Here is an 18,921-nt window from a genome sequence, read left to right on the forward strand (position 1 = left end):
GTGGGGACCAAGCCCAAAGCTCACTGCTGAGGGGGGGTGTGGGGTGTGTGCCAGGGGGTGGGTGTGTGTGTGCATGTGTGTGTGTGCATGTGTGTCTCCCAAAGCAAACCGGGGGGTCTCATCCCTCACTCTTGATGTCATGGGGGAGCTCCCTCACTCTGGGGCGCCCCCAATGCAGGCGGGGTGCCATCCCCTCACACTCGGTGCTGTGTGAGCTGCCCCCAACGCAGAGGGGGTCCCACCCTCCAGGTCCCAGGAGGGACCCTCCCAAAACAAAGGGGGGTCCCCATCTGCTCACTTTAGGTGCCATGAGAGGGACCCCCCTCCTCTGCTTTGGGGGGGGGAGCCAGTCCCCTCACCCCAGGTGCCATGAGGGGGACTCCCCAAAGCAGAGGGGGTCCCGTCCCCTCACACCGGGTGCCGTGAGAGGGACCCCCCAAAGCAGAGGGGGTCCCGTCCCCTCACACCGGGTGCCGTGAGAGGGACCCCCCAAAGCAGGGGGGGTCCCATCCTTCCACGTCCCAGGAGGGACCCTCCCAAAACAAAGGGGGATCCCCATCTGCTCACTTTAGGTGCCATGAGAGGGACCCCCCTCCTCTGCTTTGGGGGGGGGGGGAGCCCGTCCCGTCACACCGGGTGCCGTGAGAGGGACCCCCCAAAGCAGAGGGGGCCCCATCCGCTCACACCGAGTGCCATGAGAGGGACCCCCCAAAGCAGAGGGGGTCCCATCCGCTCACACCGGGTGCCATGAGAGGGACCCCCCAAAGCAGAGGGGGTCCCATCCGCTCACACCGGGTGCCGTGAGAGGGACCCCCCAAAGCAGAGGGGGTCCCGTCCCCTCACACCGAGTGCCATGAGAGGGACCCCCCAAAGTAGAGGGGGTCCCATCCGCTCACACCGGGTGCCGTGAGAGGGACCCCCCAAAGCAGGGGGGGGACACCCCATCCCCTCGCCCCCGCTGCCGAGGGGAGCCCCCCTGCCCGGCCGGTGCCCGCCACGGCGGGGGGCCCCCCCTCACCCCGCTTGACGACGTGCATGGCGGCGGTCGGCGTCCCGGCGCGCGGGCCTCCCAACGGCTCCTCAGCGCCAAGCACGGTCTCGGCGCTTCCCGCTCCCGCCAACTGCGCTGGCCCCGCGGCGCCGCCGTAGCGCTCCACCCCTCCGGCTGAGGCCGCGGGCGACATCTTGCCTCCGGGCACCGCCTCCTTCTTTGCCCCCTTTCCCCCACCGCCACGACTTCAGCGCTGCCTTGCATCGTTGGCGGAGACTCGTCCCGTCCCCCGTCCCCGCGTCTCTCCCTCTGCTCCCGGGAATCACCACCCCACCAGGGAAGGCCACGCCGCTTGCCCGCTTCCAAGATGGCAGCCGACAGCGCGCCTCCCCGCGGAAGGGGGTGTCGGGACGGGAGAGGGCGGTTCCCGCCGGCGCGAGGGCGCGACGTACGGCGCCCGCGAAGGGACAAAACGCCCTCGTCCTGCGATAAGCAGTGTCCCCATAACAATGGCAATTACAATTATGCTAACGCAAGGCCCAGACATAACACTTAACGCGATCCTCCACACGAGGGGCGGCCCCACGGCTCCCTTTCTGCCCGTGCCCCGCACAGGATGCCTCTCCCCTGGGGCAGAGGCCCGCAGGGACATGGCGGCCCGTGCACCAGCATGGCGCCCAGCCCAGGCCCTCCCGCCGGGGACAGGAGGGGAGCTGGCAAGGGAAAGGCCCCCAGGGGACACACAGCCCCTGGAGGGCTCTGAAGGCCAGCACCGGGGACACCGAGCGGCCATCCTCGGCCGAAGCGGCGGGTGCCCCAGCTGAGGGTGACATGAAGGGCGCCCGTCCCACCAGGGACCTTCATGTGATACCTGCGAATATAGATAGAAGCTGTCAATTTAAATCATTAGAATCATTATACAACAGATGTAACCAAACAAAAGTAAACCTGCGTGAATAGTTAGGACACTTGCAAGATACAAAGCTCCTGAATAATCCCACTTTAGACAGCTAGGCCTTGGGAGAGCAGATGCGTAGAACCATAAAATAAGAAAATTGCAAGGTGACCATTAGACCAGAACAAACCGACCTAGAACAACATCATATATGTGATCCCAGAACTGAGTTTGTGCAGAAGTAAAGGTCAGGCAGCAAACACAGTGACGAAGACTACGAGCCTTCATCTGAAGACCCCCAAAGACCACCTGAAGACCACCACGGAAGACAAGTGTGCATGTCGATCGGACATTTACATAAGTTAGTAAATTCTGGGAAATCTCATGTTTATGTAGACAAATTCTCGGAAATCCTATGAATATGTATATTTTCATAGTATATAATTACTGAAAGTTTATCAAGCCGGTGGAGCACTTATGGTGGAATTATCCCCAGTGCTGCCCGGCGCCGCAATAAAGAATGCCTGCTTTCTAAATCTCCAAAATTAAGTTTGAGAGAGTGAATTATTTTGCCACTTTCCGGTAACACATGGATCTCAGAAAAGCCCATAACTGCCCTTAAAACATCAGGACTGACAATGTCGATGAGGGGGCACCCTCCCTCTGCGCTTCAGGAGGGTGACCCCCCTCCCTGCCCCCGTGGGCAACCACCGTCTCCTTTGGCAGCGCTTGTTCCTCGCAGGGGTAGGGGAAACGTCCAGGAGTGCAGGCAGGGCTCGTGGGCAGCCCCACACAAAGCACCGCTGAGGTTTATGCACGTAATCCAACCCAAAACTTCAGTAGTTCCTCTGCTAACCTGCTCTGAATGTTTTGGAAACCAGCAGCCGACCAGCAGCTGTGGCACTTGTGAGTCTGAAATGGCGTGATAATATCTCGCGTTTATCGGTTACAGCATCTTCCTTTTCTGCACCGCCTGTGAAGTGCCTCTTCCCTCCCCCCGAGAAGCACACCCACCCGCAGGGGACGATGCTGAGCACCTTAACACCAGGCAGCCTCGTCTCTGCGAGTGGGAAACGGGAAGCTGAGGCGAATACAGCACCGCAACGGAAACTTCAGGTTTTGCACCGTGAGAGTATAATCATCCCATGTGCAAGTTACCCTTCGGCTGAGGGTAATCCTGCGAGTCTCAGAAAGAGGTCCCGGGAGCTTTGGTGGCATGAGGTGGCTGGAAATTCACTTATTTATTTCTCCTGAATGGACCACTGCCACTTCCCACGTGAGGGTGTTGTTTCCATCCAGACTCAGAGCAAAAATGGCAATTACCGATTTCTCAGCACCAATATTTGCTTTGAAGGTGCCCAGCGCACCAGCTGGTCAGCCTGATCCCGCTCAGCTTGAGCAAGCCAAGCAAGAGCACTGTACAGAGGCTGGCAGCCCAAAGAGCTCTCGTCTGAAAGATGCGACAGGAAAATTTTGGAACTGATCAGGAAATGGCAATAAATTTGGGGTTGTTTCTCTATTTTATTGGAAAAAGGCCTAGAGAAGGAAAGGGCATGGCATTTTGATCCGTTTGAAGCCTGAGCTGTGCTCACGGATCTTTGCCCTCAAGTTCTTCTACTTTGCATTTTATTCACTCTTTTTTGAAAAAAACAGTAGTAGGTGGAGCAGTTGTTTCATTTTTAGGAGGATGTGACTGTATGTCGTGGGTTAAACTGCTGCAGAAGAAAACCGGCCTCCTCCCCTCCAGCATGGCTGTGGCAAGATCAGAATGACCAAGATAAACCCAGCTCTCTAGAGAGGTGAGTTTTGGAAGGAAATGTAGCAACGAAAAACAAACTTCCTGAGGCTGCGCAATACTTTACCTCCACCCAGCTCTGAGACAGCTGTGGCTGGAGTGGAGCGTCTGCGCCAACAGGTTCCTGTTGTTACTCCTTTGCTGATTTCCACAGTGACATTTCCTTTGTCTGAACAGGCTGCTTCATTCAAACTATCAGAGCCACAGGCACGTGCAGCTGGCCCCTCGGCTGCACAAGGGCACTGAGCTTTTTTCCCAGCTAGGAAACAAGCGCTGAGCTGGGACAGCACTCAAAACCAAACCGAGATTGCTTCAGTACCTTATATTCATGCAATGTGAAGCCACAAAACAAAGGATCTGATCCTGCCGTGGATCAAGGGGACAGACACACCAAGGAAAGCGTGGCTCCCACTTCTTGCCCATGTGCTCCGGTCTTACGTAGTGTGAAGGGAGCTGGCAGCCTGCATGCGAGTCCACTGCCCTGGCGTGCTCTGCCAGGAACCCAGGATGCTGGATCAGCAGAGAGCTGCAGAGGTTTGCAACTTATCTCGCTCCAGAGTTGACATGCTATGTGATGTCCTGATGCTGACCCCTCTTCTGCACCAAAAAATCCAGCCTGCCTTTCAGCAGGGAACAGAGTTCAAGCCTTTCTTCCAAAGCAGCCGTTGATGATGCTGATGATTATGTATCTGACTACGTAGCTGGTAAAGCTGGGCAAGTCTTGAGTTCACGTCTTCCCTTTGGAGGAGGAGATTCACACTTGTGCTCCCCATCACCCAGGGAGCACTATCCCCGGCAGGCTGCAAGTGTCCTCAGGAAGGAGGCTCTCTCCAGTTCTCCTGATTAAGATCTCCTGCTTTTCCCAGTCCTGCTGGCTTGTGCTGTGTGCCTGTAGGTCACCTGCTGGACTGGGCCCTGAGAAGACCCATCCGGAAGATCTTGACAGTGCTGCGGTGCCCGGCTGCCCAGCTGGCAGCATTCCTGGTGCAAGTGGAGAGCTGTCAGGCTTGAGGAACATTTCTGGCCAAAGCGGGGGAGACCATGAGAATGAGGTGGAGGCCTTGAGTCATAGATTGAGCTGCACAGAGGTATCTTAATCCTACCAGGGACAAAGGCCTAGGCTGCTCTGTGACTCTGGCTCTGAGGGCCCCTAGACTACAGTGGAAGTTGTGAGCGTCTTAGGTATCTTCGGGGTTTCTTATGGGATCTAGTCTCTGAGGAGAAAATACGGATGGAAGAGTCTAATCCTCCGCCTCCTGGTTGTTTTGTGCATCATAGCACGCTATGCTAATTCCCCAACTCTGGTTGCTGGTCCCTCAGTTGCCCTGGGCCAACTGTGTGCAAAGCTCTATCATAAACAAGACCACCAAAATTACCCAAGTTAAAAGTACCTCTTCCATTTCCCTCTTTCGGGTGGAATCACAGTTAATTCCTTGACCCAGAAACATCTGTGGAAAGGCTGTTCACTTGAAGAGACTGCTTGATTTTGCTTTTCTCTGTTGCAAGGTCTAGGACTTTGCACTGCTCCAGGAGTACAGCAGCACTCTGGCAGATGGCGTGAGATGAAGGCGACCACAGTCACCAGGCTGAATGACTCTTTCTTCCTTTGGTTTTCTCCCACAATGAGCTTCCTTTTTGCTGTTGACTTAGATTCGATTGCAGTCACCCCACAAAGACTTTATGCAGTCTTTCAGAGGGGGTCACCATCTTAGTGGATCACTGGACAATTCACGACCCATTCCCATCCTGCAAAAGTGTTCTCAGTTGAAAAGAGTTGATTCTGCTGAATCTGTATTTGAAATCTGTTCCTTTCTCCGCTCTCCCTGCTGCCGTGGTGTGGGATAGTCCTGGTTCAAGGGGTATGTCCTTCTTCTGAGGAACCTGCTCCATTCAGAGGTTAGAAACAGCTGGCTCCAGATGCAGCGTGATGGTAATGGCCAAACAGAGGCAGGGCCAGTGCATCAGCCATGAAAAAAATGCACGCAATACTGAGAGACAGACGAAAGCTGGTGTGCAGCAGAGGATCAGGGGTCTAACCCGGCGTTCCCTGGAAGATGCAGAGGAAAGGAGGCGGACACGCTAACAAGAGTGGAAGATGACTCAGTGGCTGGAACGGGGGAACTGCAGGAGAAATACTGACTCTTTCATGGATAGATCGCAGTTTTAAGTTGAGCTCTTTCAGCAGCTGCTACTACTGCTGACGCTGAGCCTGTGCGAAGGTGGCAGCAGTCTGTCTCCCAGAAAACCCGCACCACTATTTCTGCTCCTTATTTGGCTGCCTGGTTTTCCCAGCAAATGGGCCAGGAGAGCACAGACACTAACTGGGAAAATAAGGTGACGATAACAGGTATTTTGGGGGATGCCGCCGTCAAAGATAACCTGTAAAGGGAGATGGAGCCATTCCTGAAACTGCTCCTTCCTTCCACCTGGACGCTGTTCAGCTTGGAGGGGCCAGTGGACCCCTCCGTGTCCCTTCGTACCACTCCCCACTCTTCCTCATGCCTTCGTGCCCGCTGGCCTGCAGCACGAGGTGGGAGCCTGGCACTGCTGTCTGCCTCCTCACACTGCTCTGTAGTGGGGTCGGGATCGGCTGCCTTGGCAGCGCCGCGGCCCCGGTGCCTCGGTGCCTCTCCTCTGCAGGGCCATGGCTGGGGAAGGCACTGGGCTGCTCCTGCAGCGTGGCTCAACCACGGGGGTCTGGGGAGCCCAGCACGAAACCACGTCCCAGCAGAGACTTGGTGCTGAGAGGGGCCACCCCAGTGCACACCTTGCACCGACCTCTGGGTGAGCAACGGGTCCTGTCACCCCGCTGAGCGCAGCCCTGTCCCCAGAACTCGTACTGAGCAGGCAGTGATGCCTCTGGTCCCTCCTGGCTGCAAAAGCAAGCGGGATGACCTGGTTGTGGGGGCTGTGGGCTCCAGGGGGGCTCATGGGGACCCCGGCACAGGAGATCCCGCACCCCGGGCCTGGGCCGGCCGGGGCGGAGCTGCACCTGGCGCAGGTGAGAGCGCGGCCGTCCCTCCCTCCCGCCGCAGAGCAGGAAATGCCGTGCACCGGGCACCTCGACACGCCGGGGCCCCCGGCCCCCACCACACCACCGGAGCCCACGGTAGGACGGGGGCCCTGAGGGGACGTGTCTGCCCTGCCCCGCGCTGCCCCGGGCTGCAGGAACCCCCGCTCCCGGTGCTGGTGATCCACAGGGTGCAGGTCACCCTCCACAGCCCCGTCGCAGCTGGCCCCGCTAGGAACCCCCCAGTGAGCCAGGGTTGTGGTGGGAGCAGCACCAGGGATGTCTGGATCCTGCAGGGCTTTCCGCAGATCGTCGTCCCTTAGCCACCCGCATGCCAAGGTGATGGCCAGCCTTTGGGTCCCAGCCCGGCTCGGTTCCTCTTGCAATCCCTCCGCCGCAGAGCAGTGCCCCTTCTCCAGCCCCGATGGGTGGACACCTCCTTGCAGTTTGCCCTGCGGCTGCAGTTTGGCAGAGCTGCTGGGATTTCTCAGGGTGCACAAAGCAGCCAGAGCCCGGTGTCCCCCTGGGCACGGGGCAGGTCTCCCACCCATCCGGAGGGCTCTGGGGAGGCTGTGCCCGGCGAGGCCAGCTCTCCTCTCGAGGGCAGGTGGGGCTGGTGCTTTTCAGAGCATCTCTGTAAAGGGCTGAAGGGAGCCCACTGCTCGCCCTTGTGTCAGGGCGCTCGCACGATGGCTTGTGCTGCTGGGGTGTGCGGCGGCCAGGGGCAAGCAGGGTCTGTTGGGTGTGGGCGCAGGCTGCTGCCTGCGGGCCTGCGCAGGCAAAGTTCCTTCTGGGGGACAGAGTGTGGGACAGGCAAGCCGAGGGGGTCACAGCTCCCAGGTGAGCCCAGACAGCATGGAGCACATGAATGGTGGGGGAGATGGGGCTGCTCGGCAGTGCAGCCCCTGTGGTCTGGCCTGGGGGGGCTGCAGGCTGCCCTCGGGGCTTCAGCCATCTGGTCCTGCTGCAGTGCAAGATGTGGGGGCACGGGACAGGACGGGGCTTGGTCGCAGTGACAGCGCTGGATGCTCTGGGCTGAGACTGGCTGGGCTGGAACCCTTGCATGCCACTGCACCATCTCCCCATGGTGAGCAGGGAGCGAGCAGTGGGGCTGGGGTGCTTGCACAGCCCTGCCGCCGGCTGCGCCGAAGGCTGCCGAGCACCACTCTTCCTCGGCCCCGTCCTGCCTCTCCTTCCCGAGACCCCCCAGTCACGCTTGCCAGCATTTGGGGTGGGTAAGGTGGTGGGGAGCGGGTCCTGCTGAGCCAGCAGGGCCGGACAGGCTGTTCAGGAATTTCCATCCACAGCTCCGGTACCTATGAAGCATGATTAGAAATGGCTGGGGGTGGTAACGGCATGAATTGCCCCGTGGCTGGGACGTGGGCGCTGCGGGTGCATGAATGAGGCAGCCCTGCGGGAGAAGGGCAAGAGCAGCACCCTGGGCCAGGAGACTTGCCCAGGAAGCCCTTGATCAGGCTGTGGCAGGTTTCCTGTGTTCCCCGGTAGCATTTTAACTCCCAGCCCATCCTCGCTGACCTCCCCAGGGAAGGTGCCGCACATTTATCACCTCCTATGTTCAAAGCAGCAGGGAGGTGGGCGGCGTGGCCTCTTTTTGCAAGCAGTTACAACCACCTTTCCATTGCTCTGGGCGATGGGGATGAGGACGCTGGTAGCGGGAAGCCCCAGGAGGTGTGGGGACGGCAGATGCTGCCAAGGGCACAGGGCACTCGTAGCACGGCTTGGCAGGCTCAGCAGGACTTGCTAGGTCTGCACTGTCCCTGCTGTGCCTGGGCTGGCTCCTGTAAACACGCTGGGCATCCCTGCGCCATGCTTCCCAGCCAGTTCTGGGAGGACAGACAGTTTTGACGCAGTGCCAGATGCGAGGCAGTGCCTGCTCTGCCGATGGCATAGTTAATCTGCAGCTTGGTTCAACCACCCACAGATAATCGAGCTGATACCTGGTACCTTGCAGGAAGGCGCGTGGTGAGCCTTGCCCTGGTTTCTGGAGTAAACAAGCTAACAGGGGTGCTGGCACTCTCGGACCGCAGTCCCCTTGGATCAGGTGCAGGGAAGAAGCTGTGCTGCGCCCGTGAACTTTGCACAAGAGCAGACATCTTGGTGTCCCGGGGCTGCATGCGGCCGAGAAACTGTTGCCTCTGGACCGCCCCAAAACGCCCGTGTCTCAGGGACCCCGTGGCATTGCCTCGGGAGAGCTGCCCCCAGCAGCGCACGCTCTGTCGAGCCTGGCCAGTGCTCCTGCCTGCCGCAAGGCACATCTCCTGCCGGCTGCTCTGCTGCCCACAGCCCCGGGAGAAAGTGATGGGGCTGGGGAATGTGCTGGATTCTGCAGCCTCTGGAGACCGTAGAGATGGAGGAGCCTGTTCCACACGGCTGGGGTTGGCAGGTTGCTTTCCCGATGACCCATCCTGTTGCTGAGGAAGGGGTGCTGTGAGCAGAGGAAAAGGATGCTAGGCAGGACGAGTAAACACCGGATCAGCCCCCTCAAGCCTGAGCAGGGACACTGCATCATGGAGGGGTTTTTTTATTTAATTCAAAACTGGATCCTTTTCTAAAATAAACCCTCACGCTCCAGTGGGAGCGAAGCCTGGGCAGTCCAGCCTTTGGCTTGTGTTGCACATGAGATCAGGTCTGATCTTCTCAGCTTTGTGGTCTGTGAATCATACCACTGCTTCGTCACTGAGCGACGCTCCTCTGCCTTGAGCGGTGCTTCCCCCGCGGGGTCCCACGGGTGGGGAAACTGAGTCACAGCAGTGCTGGGCTTGCCAGAGGCAGGGCTGGGATGAGGGCCACACGCTCCTGAGGCCCTGTGCTCCATCCCCTGTGGGCTGCGCACTGTTGAGCTGAGAACAACCATTTGCATCTCTTGTGACACTGATACTAAAAGAAATTCCCCATGCAACAACATCCCCAAGTACCGTGACACTGCCGGATCCCCTGGCTAATCCTCTTCTCTCCCAGCAGTCCGACCTTGCTGGGGAGGGTGGGTCGGGATCAGTCCTGGTGGGACTGGGGGAAAGCTGCAGCCCGGGTGGCAGAGGGGACCTCCAGGGAAGGACCGCGTGGCTGGAGCAGCCTCTGCGGGCTGATTTGGGGATCCCTCCCTCCTTCCTTCCCAGGCTGGCAGGACCTGTGCCCAAGGAGGCTGGTGCTGGTGGAAGGGATCACAGCCCCAAACCCTGCTGTGACCTTGCAGCTCCCTGTGGTGCTGCCGGCCGTGCCCTGGGAGCAGAGCAGCTGTCCCGCAGCCGCTATGGGCCCTGGGGCCCGGCCGAGCCGCCGGCCGGCCGCAGGAGTAGTCAGGGCAGTAACTCACGATAACAAACGAGGCACAATACCCCCGTTCCCTCTCCCCACCATGCACATTCCCCCTTCAGTGGAGGTGCCGGCAGGGTCGGGGTGTGGGGTCCAGGGCTAGTGAGAGGTGCGAGCCCCCATCGCCCTGCTGGTCCCCCACCTCTGCCCGCACCAAGCGACGGTCTGCGTGGTGTGCACAGCACCGGCTCTCTCCTCCCGGCATCTAGCACCGCTTCGCCTTGGTGCAGCGTGAGCCGACAGCTCCAGCCCTTGCTTGCGCCCTGGCCGGGCGTCTGGGCAGGACCCCAGCAAACGTGGGAGCCGGAGATGGCCCCACTGGCCATGGAGGCACTGGGCAGGAGGGCTTTGACGAGCAGTGCATCAAGCAGTGGCAAGCACCCCTGCACCCACCCTCATCTGCCCAGCACAGGGCTGAACGCTGGGGTGCCGATCCTGGCAGTCCCTGTGTTTAGATAGTCCTGGGTGCATAAGGCAGAGCAGAGATGAAAACCCGTCACAGGGGTGGGTGAATGCCAGCTGCTGACTTTAACACTATGGGAGGATCTGCTGGACAAACCGTCCCCGGGCGTTTGGGCTGGGGTCTGCCCGGACCTGCGCCTGGTTCCTGCGGCCTGGGCCAGCCTGAACCTCCCATGTCCCACAGCACAGGCCACCGTGGGCTCCCACTGGGCAGGTTTCAGGGGGAGCCCCAAAGCCCCTTTGCGAACCAGATGCTTTTTCAGCGAGAGCTTGGCCGTGCCCAGCCCCGCCAAGGAGCCTTGCGGGGTTTGCAGGCTGCGGCCAGTGGGTCCTGACGCTTTGCTTCCCTCCACAGGTCAACATCTTCCAGACGCAGGGTCCAACCACCGACCCCACCACCCAGCCCTGGCCAGGACCCCAGCCCCAGCCTGAGATTGTGGCCCCCAGCCCGCCCCGGGAGACCTGGGCCAGCAAGTACGAGTTCCTGCTGTCCTGCCTGGGCTACTGCGTGGGGCTGGGCAACGTCTGGCGCTTTCCCTACCTGTGTTACCGCAACGGAGGAGGTGGGTCCTTGCTGCGGACACACACGTCCCTTCCCCGGGCACCCAAGCGCTGCTCACTTCTCCTGGATGGAGGCCAGGAGCATGGGGGGCTGGGGAGGGACAGCGTGACGGTGCACGGGGGCTCTACTCTCCAGGGCAGCAAACATGGGTGCTGGCGGGATTCTGGGTCTTGTGTTGCCCACCTGGACATCACCACTTTAATCCCACTGTGAGGACCACAGGGAAGGATGCTTTAAGAGTTCAAAGCATCTCCCCATGAGTCTCCTGGGGGACTTCTCCTGCTCCTGCTGGGGCTGCCCTGTGCCTCTGGAGTGAGCCTGGGGCGGCCTGCAACCCCATCCCGGGTGGTTTGGGGCAAAAAGAGCTGCTGCGAGGCAGAGCCCCTCTGCAGAGCATCTCTGCCCCAGGCAGAGCATCTCTGCCCTGCCCAGAGAAGTGGGGCTTGGCCAGAAAGGCAGTGACCCCCCTGCAGCACTGTCAGCCCCTCTGCAGCAGTGGCAGCAGGGACCGCCTGGTGCCGTGCAGCTGCAGGCTGTTGTGCATGGTGCGCGGAGGTGCCCATCCACTGTAAAATCCAGTTCAGTTGGGCAAGAGTGCCCGGGAAGGTGGCCAAGCAGGGGCAATAACCTGCCACATTTCTGGGGCAGGACAAAGTGCAGGCATCTCAGCATGTAGCTGGTGCCTGGTGGCAACGCCCCAGGATGCAGTGCCCTGTCTTTGGGCTGTGGGATGGGAGAAACCTCCCCAAAGGTCATTCCTGAGCCCCTCACTTCTGCTGCTGCCCTGACGTTGTCTCCTTTTGGAGGGGACCCACCTGGGACGCACCACAGCCCCCTGAACCTCTGCCCCATGCTCCAGCCATCCCTGACACCCGCAAACATCTGAAATGCCCTGCCCCGCGTGCGCTTGCCCCTGCCAGCCAGGGCTGGCACCCGTCCCTGCGACGCTGCGCAGGTCTGGGTCAGCACTGGTGCCTTGCCAGGACGTGCCAGGGCTGGGCTGCGCTGAGCTCTGCACCTCTCCTAACCAGGGAGGAATTTGGCCCTTGGGGCAGGGCTCACTGCTGGGCGCTGGGGCTGCCATGCTGGGGTGCAGGTTTGGCTGCAGTTCCTCCTGGGGAGGCACCTCCTCCTTCCCGAGGGGCTGCGCAGCCTGACCCGCGTTAGCACCAAGGCCGGGGAGGGGGCAGAGGGGAAGGAGAAGCGGCTGCTTCCCCAGGAGCTGCTGCAGCCGCTGGTGCGTGCCCTGGGGCGGGGGGCACCCTGCTGCCGTGGGGATGGGGGCGGCAGTGGGGTGACCCACTCCAGGGACCGGGGACACAGATGCTGCCATCCCCGCCTGCTGCCGTCTCCCCTGCCCTGGCCATCTTTGGCACGGCTGCAGAGGACGCCGGCCTTGTCCCTTGCTGCAGTGACGGCAGGGGTGCAGGACACCCCGAGCCTCCCGCTCCCGGCGCTCCCGCCACCCGTGACGGGCCCCTCGCTCCCCAGGCCCTCTCCTGGGGCATGGCTGCCTCGGGCAGGGGCTGCCTGCACCGCACGGGGCCACGCGTGCCCAAAGCCGGGTGCTCCCTCGGGGCCGGGAAGGGCAGGAGACCGCCTGTGCCGCAGGAGCCTTGTAGGGTGCATCGCGCCCCGGACCCCTCGTCCCAACAGGGCCAAGGCAGCTTCGACCAGGCACAGCGATCGGTGTGCTCGCCACTGGATGTCACTGCCGCCCGCCCGGCCGCGCAGGGCCCACGCTGCCGGCGGGCACTACGGGGAAGCCCATGCCTGCCCACCCTCCGGGCAGCATCAGCCAAGGGGGCTTGGGGCCAGCAGGAGAAACTGGGGTGCAGGGGGAGCTGCTGCCCCCCTGGCCCCTGCCCCAAGGGATGGGGATGGGTGGGAAGGCAGTCGTGGGGGTTTTATCCCAAAGCCGCAGAGCTGGGGAGGTTGGGAGGTTTGTCCCCGTGCAGCAGCTCTTGCAGAAGGCCCCTGCAGTGCCAGCACCCGTGAGACGCCTTGGACCGGCAGCGAAGCAGCCAGAGCCACCATTTCCCCGCGCCGTGGGCAGAGCAGGGACACACTGCGCTACCTCGGTCCCACAGCCCGGTCCCCTGGCCCCACGGACGGTGCCTCCAGCCGCAGGGAGCCAGCGGGACTGGGGCATCATTGCCCCTCGCTCCCAGCCTCTGCCAATGGCCAAGCAGGAGTTCCCGATGTCCCAATGGGGCTTTAAACCCGCGGCGATCCCCTCCTCCCCAGGCTGAGCCCTGCAAAGCCTCTGCCAGAGCCGGCTGGCGATTCCCCGGCAGCGTGCGCGGCAGATGTGGAGGCAGCCTGCCCGGCCCAGCGCTGCGCTAATGAGCGCTGGGCTAACGAGCAGCCAGCCCCACATCTGGTCGGTCAGTAAGGCTGCGGGGGAGCGGGGTTGGAATACGGCATCATGGCTGGAGAGCTGCTCCGCTGCGGCGAACAGCGCCAGAGCTTTGCCACTGGGAGAGGATGGGCTTGGGCCACAGCTGGCTGCCAGCTGGGAAATGACGATTTCTCCCCTGGAAAATGTCCTTTTCCAGCACAAAGTTGGCCTGGCTGAGGCTGCAAGGAGCAGGATTTCCTCCGCAGAGAAGGCGGTTGGTGAGACAAGCTGGAGATGTCAGTGTATCGCCAGAGGAAACACCGGGATCTGCTATGGGCCCCTCCCAGGGCCCTGAGCATCCCAAGGCTCTGAGCATCCCACAGTCCTGAGCATCCCAAGGCTCTGAGCATCCCAGGACCCTGAGCATCCCAAGGCTCTGAGTATCCCAGGACCCTGAGCATCCCAAGGCTCTGAGCATCCCACAGCCCTGAGCATCCCAAGGCTCTGAGCATCCCAGGACCCTGAGCATCCCAAGGCTCTGAGCATCCCAGGGCCCTGAGCATCCCAAGGCTCTGAGCATCCCAGGACCCTGAGCATCCCAAGGCTCTGAGCATCCCAGGGCCCTGAGCATCCCAAGGCTCTGAGCATCCCAGGGCCCTGAGCATCCCACAGGCCTGAAGATCCCACAGCCCTGAGCATGCCAGGGCCCTGAGCACCACCGCAGCACCCATGGCTGCATCCCCAGTGCTGCTCCCACCACCCAGCCAAGCCAGGGCCAGTGGGATCCCACCAGCTCCCAGCTCAGGCCCCCGCTGTGGGGCTCATGGGGAACTCGTCTGCTCGGGACGGCCCCCAGGATGGAGCCAGCAGCCCCCGGGAGCTTTCCCTGCTCCGCTGCATCCTGCCCAGACACGCGTCCCCGCCGCGAGTCCGAACCACTCACGTCTGTCCTCTGGTGCCAGCCATCCCGCCAACCCACTGCTCCTCTCCTCCCAGGTGTCTTCCTCATCCCCTACTTCATCATGCTGCTCATCACGGGGCTGCCCCTCTTCCTGATGGAGCTGAGCCTGGGCCAGTACGGGGCCGCGGGGCCCATCACCGTCTGGAAGTGCTGCCCGCTCCTGAAAGGTGGGGCTGGGGGCCAGGGGCTCCTCTCCTTCGTGCCCCAGCAGCCGCTCGGGCCGGCTGGGCTGCGGGAAGGGGTGCGGGGTGGGCACAGGGACTGGGCTACCCCCTTGGCGAGGCCCCAGCCGGCACCCCGAGTCCCTGGGCAGCCCCGGGCAGGTCTCCTGCCGCCTCTCCGGCCCCTTGGCCCCATGCCGGGGGTCCGCGGGGTGCGGGCAGGCATAGTGCCGCCCCCTCAGCAGCCCCTCTCCTCGTGCAGGCATTGGTGTGGCCATGCTGATCGTGTCCTCCCTGGTGTCCCTCTACTACAACGTCATCATCGCCTGGGCTTTCTACTACCTGGGCTCCTCCTTCCAGAGCCCCCTGCCCTGGTCCTGCGATGCTCCCAGGAATGCGCACCTCTGCCAGGTCGGTGGCCCCGGGCTGGCGGCATGGCAGGGGCTGGCCCCGGGGTGGGATGCGGGGCCAGGCACCGCAGGAGGTCCGGGGAGGGGGGTTCTGTTGGGAGAAGCTTTGCCTGCAGCAGAAGAGGAGGGTTGGGGGGCTGGGGCCAGGGCCAGGAGGGACATCAGGGATGGTGGCAGTGACCTGCTGGTGCTGTGTGTTGCAGAACACGTCGGGGAGCGCCGGCCGGGTCAGTGCCAGTGAGGTTTTCTGGAAGTAAGTCCCCGCGTGGCAGCATCGATGCGTGCCTCCCTCGGCCCTTGTCCGGGGGTCTGGCCCTGGCTCGGCTCCGTCTCCCCTGCTCCAGGGGGCCAGGGCTGAGCCCCCATGGGCAGCGGTCGGTGATGCTGGAGGCTCCGTGAATGGTGGAGGGGAGGGCGAGGACATTGCGGAGGTGACAAGGGTGCCCTGTGTCCCGTCCCGCTGACCCGCGTCCCCGTGCTGCAGCGAGCAGGTTCTGGGGGTGACGCACAGCTCCGGCCTCGGGGACCCCGGCCCCGTGCAGTGGCCCCTCGCCCTGTGCCTGCTGGCGGCCTGGATCCTCGTCTTTCTCTGCATGCTGAAGGGCATCCGCAGCTCGGGCAAGGTGAGGGGCAGCGCTGCGGGGGTGCGGGGGGGCTGCCATGGCGGCGGAGCGGGGCCGACCTGAGCCGTGTCCTGCGCAGGTGGTGTACTTCACGGCCACCTTCCCCTACCTGGTCATCCTCATCCTCATCATCCGGGGGGCCACGCTGGAGGGCTCCCTCACCGGCGTCCGCTTCTACCTCTCCTCAGACTGGAGCAGGCTGCAGAGCGCCCAGGTAACCCCGTGCCGGGGCCTGGGGGTCCCCGACAGCAGCGATCCCCCCAGCCGGGGGCGGCGGGGCAGGCTGGGCTCGGGCGTCCTCCAGCCCCCCCACTCTTGTCCCCCAGGTGTGGAGCGATGCGGCCTCGCAGATCTTCTACTCCCTGGGCATCGGGTTTGGGGGGCTGCTCTCCATGGCCTCCTACAATAAGTTCGACAACAACGTCATCCGGTGAGCGGGGCTGGGGCGCCGGGGCTCGGCGGGCGCCGGCTGTCGGGGCAGCCACCGGTTGCAGCCATGGCTGGGGAGGAGCAGGGCGGTGATGGGGAGGTCCGAGCCCCACGGGACCGTGTGGCCCATCGGGATGTCCCGGTCTCCGTCCTTACCTCGTGGGTGTGGGGCTGTGATGCCCTCCCTGGCAGGGACACCTTGGTCATCGCCATCGGGAACTGCTGCACCAGCTTCTTCGCTGGCTTCGCCATCTTCTCAGTGCTGGGACACATGGCCTGGAAGAAACGAGTCCCCGTGGGCAGCATTGCCGACTCCGGTATGGGCTTGGGGAGGGGGGACCCATGCCATGCCGGGGGACATCCTGGTGCCCTGCACAGGGATGGGGCCGCGGGGCTGCAGCCGAGCTCACATCCAGCCTGGCTACCAGCTTGCTGGGCTTGGCCCGTCTCGCCATGGCGTGTCCTTCACGCTTCTCTCTGTCCCACCCCGCAGGCCCCGGGCTGGCGTTCGTGGCGTACCCCGAAGCCCTCTCCCTGTTGCCCGGCTCCCCGTTCTGGTCCATCCTCTTCTTCCTGATGCTCTTCACGCTGGGAGTGGACACTTTGGTGATTGTCACCTCGGGCAGCCCCATGTCCTGCCCCCTGCCTGGCCTTGGGGTGCCAGGTACACCCCGTCGCAGGCATGCAGACAGCACGACGTGCGTGGGCCAGGAGCCTGAGGATGGTGCTGGGGTGGGGGTGCATGGCCCCACGCATGCGGGGCTGTCGCCCGGGGTGGCGGGCAGGGATGCAGCCATATCCCACCGGTGTGGGGCTGCACCCAGGGTGACGGGGCAGGGATGCAGCCACATCCCTCTGGCACTGGGCATGGGTTTCTCCATGTGCCCAGGAGTCACAGGGATGCACTGTCCCCTCTGTGAGGACCATCCCCTGCGCCCAGGCCAGGCGAGGCAGGGACCGGGGCACCCCCCCCACTGACCTCTCCTGTCCCGCAGTTCGGGAACATCGAGGGCATCACCACAGCCATCCTGGATGAGTTTCCAGCCCTGCGTGACTGGAGGAGGAAGATGGCGTTGCTGGGTGCGCTCTGCACCTCCTTCTTCCTGCTGGGGCTCCTGCTGGTCACCCAGGTATGGGATACCCTGCATCCCCATCTGGCGGCACCCAGCACCCTCGTGGTGATGCTGGGATGGAGGCTGGGGAGCAGCCTCCTCTCCCCTCCGATCCCTGCCCAAGCCCTGAGGCACGAGGACGGAGGGCTGTACGTGGGCCCCGGCGTCAATGGCGTCCAGCATGGGGTGCCCTGCGCCCACCCTGCTGCCCTGAGCCGTGCTGACCCTGCCCCTCACCACCTCCAGGGAGGCATCTTCTGGTTCACCCTCATTGACACGTACAGCACCGGCTTTGGGCTGATCATCGTCGCCCTCTTCATGTGCCTGGGCATCGCCTTCTGCTACGGTGAGCGGAGCGGGCGGCCCCGGGGCGCGGTGCAGCCGGCGCTGGGGTTGTGGTGGGGTGCAGCCAGCACGGGGGTGCAGCGCTGCCAGCCCTGGGGCACTGCCGCAGGGTGCACGGCACAGGGCAGCCCCTGGCTACCATGCTGCCAAGGCCTGGCATCCCTGGGGCTCACGGCAAACCGTGGCCAGGCTCTGTGGGGCGCGCCTGCAGCTGTGGGCAGCTTGGAGCTGGGGTGGGCAGGGAGTTGCCCCTGTCCTGCTGCCCACGCACAGCTCAGCCCTGCAAGGAGATGGTGCACAGCCGAGGTGCAAGCTTCCCCGTGTATGGGGGGGTGCAATTTCCTCTCCACCCACCGAAGTGTGGTGGATGTTCAGCACCCGGCACCGCCACTGCCGGCACGGCTCAGCCCCAGCACAGGCCATCGTGGGTGCCCCGGCGCGGGTGCACCCGGCAGGGCCATGCTGGGGACAGGCAGGGGCCCGGCTGTGACCCTCTCCCGGGGTGCCTGCAGGTGTGAACCAGTTCTGCCAGGACATCGTGGACATGATCTGCCGGTGCCCGCCCTGGTGCAGCCACATGCTGGGCTACTTCAAGTTGTGCTGGGTCTTCTTTACCCCCTGCCTGCTGCTGGTGAGCACCAAGCGCCCACCTGGGGCTGGCGGTCGAGGGGAGAAGAGCTCCCCTCTCTCCATCTCTCCCTCCCCTCTGAGAGGGGCAGCTCTTGCCGTGGGTTTGGAGTGGGGCTGCCCCGGTCCTGGCGCCCTCCCGGGCCTCTCTGCGGCTGCTGGAGGGAGTTTGGGGCAGCCCTGGGGGTCCCTGCGGCGCCCAGCCCGGCCAAGACCCCTGGGGCCAGGTGGTGCCGCGGCGTCACGTCGCTCCTGCCTGCTCTGCCCTGCAGTTCACGCTGATCTACACCTTCCTGGACATGTACAGCGTGCCCCTGCGCTACGGCACCTACAAGTACCCCGCCTGGGGCACAAGCCTGGGTGTCTGCATGGGCGTCCTCACCTGCCTGCAGATCCCGCTCTGGGCCACTGTGGCCCTGTGTCACGAGTCGGGGACGCTGAGTGACGTGAGTGTGCGAGGCGGGATGGGGCACGGGGACGGGGACGGGGCGGGGGCAGAGCAGGGGCGATGCTGTCCCTTCCCCAAGAGAGAAAAAGGGCTGGAGCCGCAGGGCCAGGGTGAGAAGTGGGGACCGAGCCCCTTCATGGCCGTGCCCGCTGCTGCCCCTTCCTGCAGCGATGCTGCCCTCTGCCCCGCGGGGGCTCGGGGCAGCCCCTGCTCACCCTCGCCCACCCTCAGCGCTTCCAGAAAGCCACCCAGCCCCTGCGCTCCTGGAGGACGGCCACCGCCCGGGACGTGGCCGGAGAGGTCATCGACGTGCCGTTCACCATCACCCTGACCGGCAGCGACTTCTCTGGGCTGCCCCACGGCAGCAACGACATCTGATGCCGGCCCTCGGGCACCCCACGCCCTCGCTCGAAGCC

At 63.2% G+C, this 18,921-nt stretch overlaps 2 protein-coding genes across 10 annotated transcripts in view; one reads left to right on the plus strand and one right to left on the minus strand.

The window, feature by feature from the left end:
• Window positions 1-1,336, minus strand: part of RRM1 (ribonucleotide reductase catalytic subunit M1) — a 40,712-nt gene extending 39,376 nt beyond the window's left edge. For all 9 annotated transcript variants that reach the window (XR_014227413.1, XR_014227414.1, XR_014227415.1 and 6 more), the window contains exon 1: window positions 1,019-1,336. Coding sequence is in view for 1 of the 9 variants with exons in the window: in XM_082304044.1 (XP_082160170.1) it covers window positions 1,019-1,184 (166 nt within the window). In the remaining 8 variants the exon portion in view is untranslated. The remainder of the gene's footprint in view (window positions 1-1,018) is intronic.
• A 5,274-nt stretch (window positions 1,337-6,610) lies between these two features.
• On the plus strand, window positions 6,611-18,883 carry LOC309587075 (sodium-dependent proline transporter-like; the record flags this gene model as incomplete). The annotated part of the gene is made up of 15 exons (XM_082304955.1): window positions 6,611-6,682; window positions 10,842-11,049; window positions 14,386-14,517; window positions 14,774-14,922; window positions 15,125-15,174; window positions 15,406-15,544; window positions 15,624-15,758; window positions 15,871-15,974; window positions 16,166-16,290; window positions 16,467-16,579; window positions 16,969-17,103; window positions 17,332-17,431; window positions 17,943-18,061; window positions 18,330-18,503; window positions 18,737-18,883. 15 exons carry the CDS (start codon window positions 6,611-6,613, stop codon window positions 18,881-18,883), a joined length of 1,902 nt encoding a protein of 633 aa, XP_082161081.1.
• Between the last annotated feature and the right edge of the window lie 38 nt (window positions 18,884-18,921).

The sequence above is a fragment of the Platalea leucorodia genome (genome assembly GCF_965183815.1).
Source record: "Platalea leucorodia genome assembly, chromosome: 2".
Lineage (NCBI taxonomy): Eukaryota > Metazoa > Chordata > Aves > Pelecaniformes > Threskiornithidae > Platalea > Platalea leucorodia.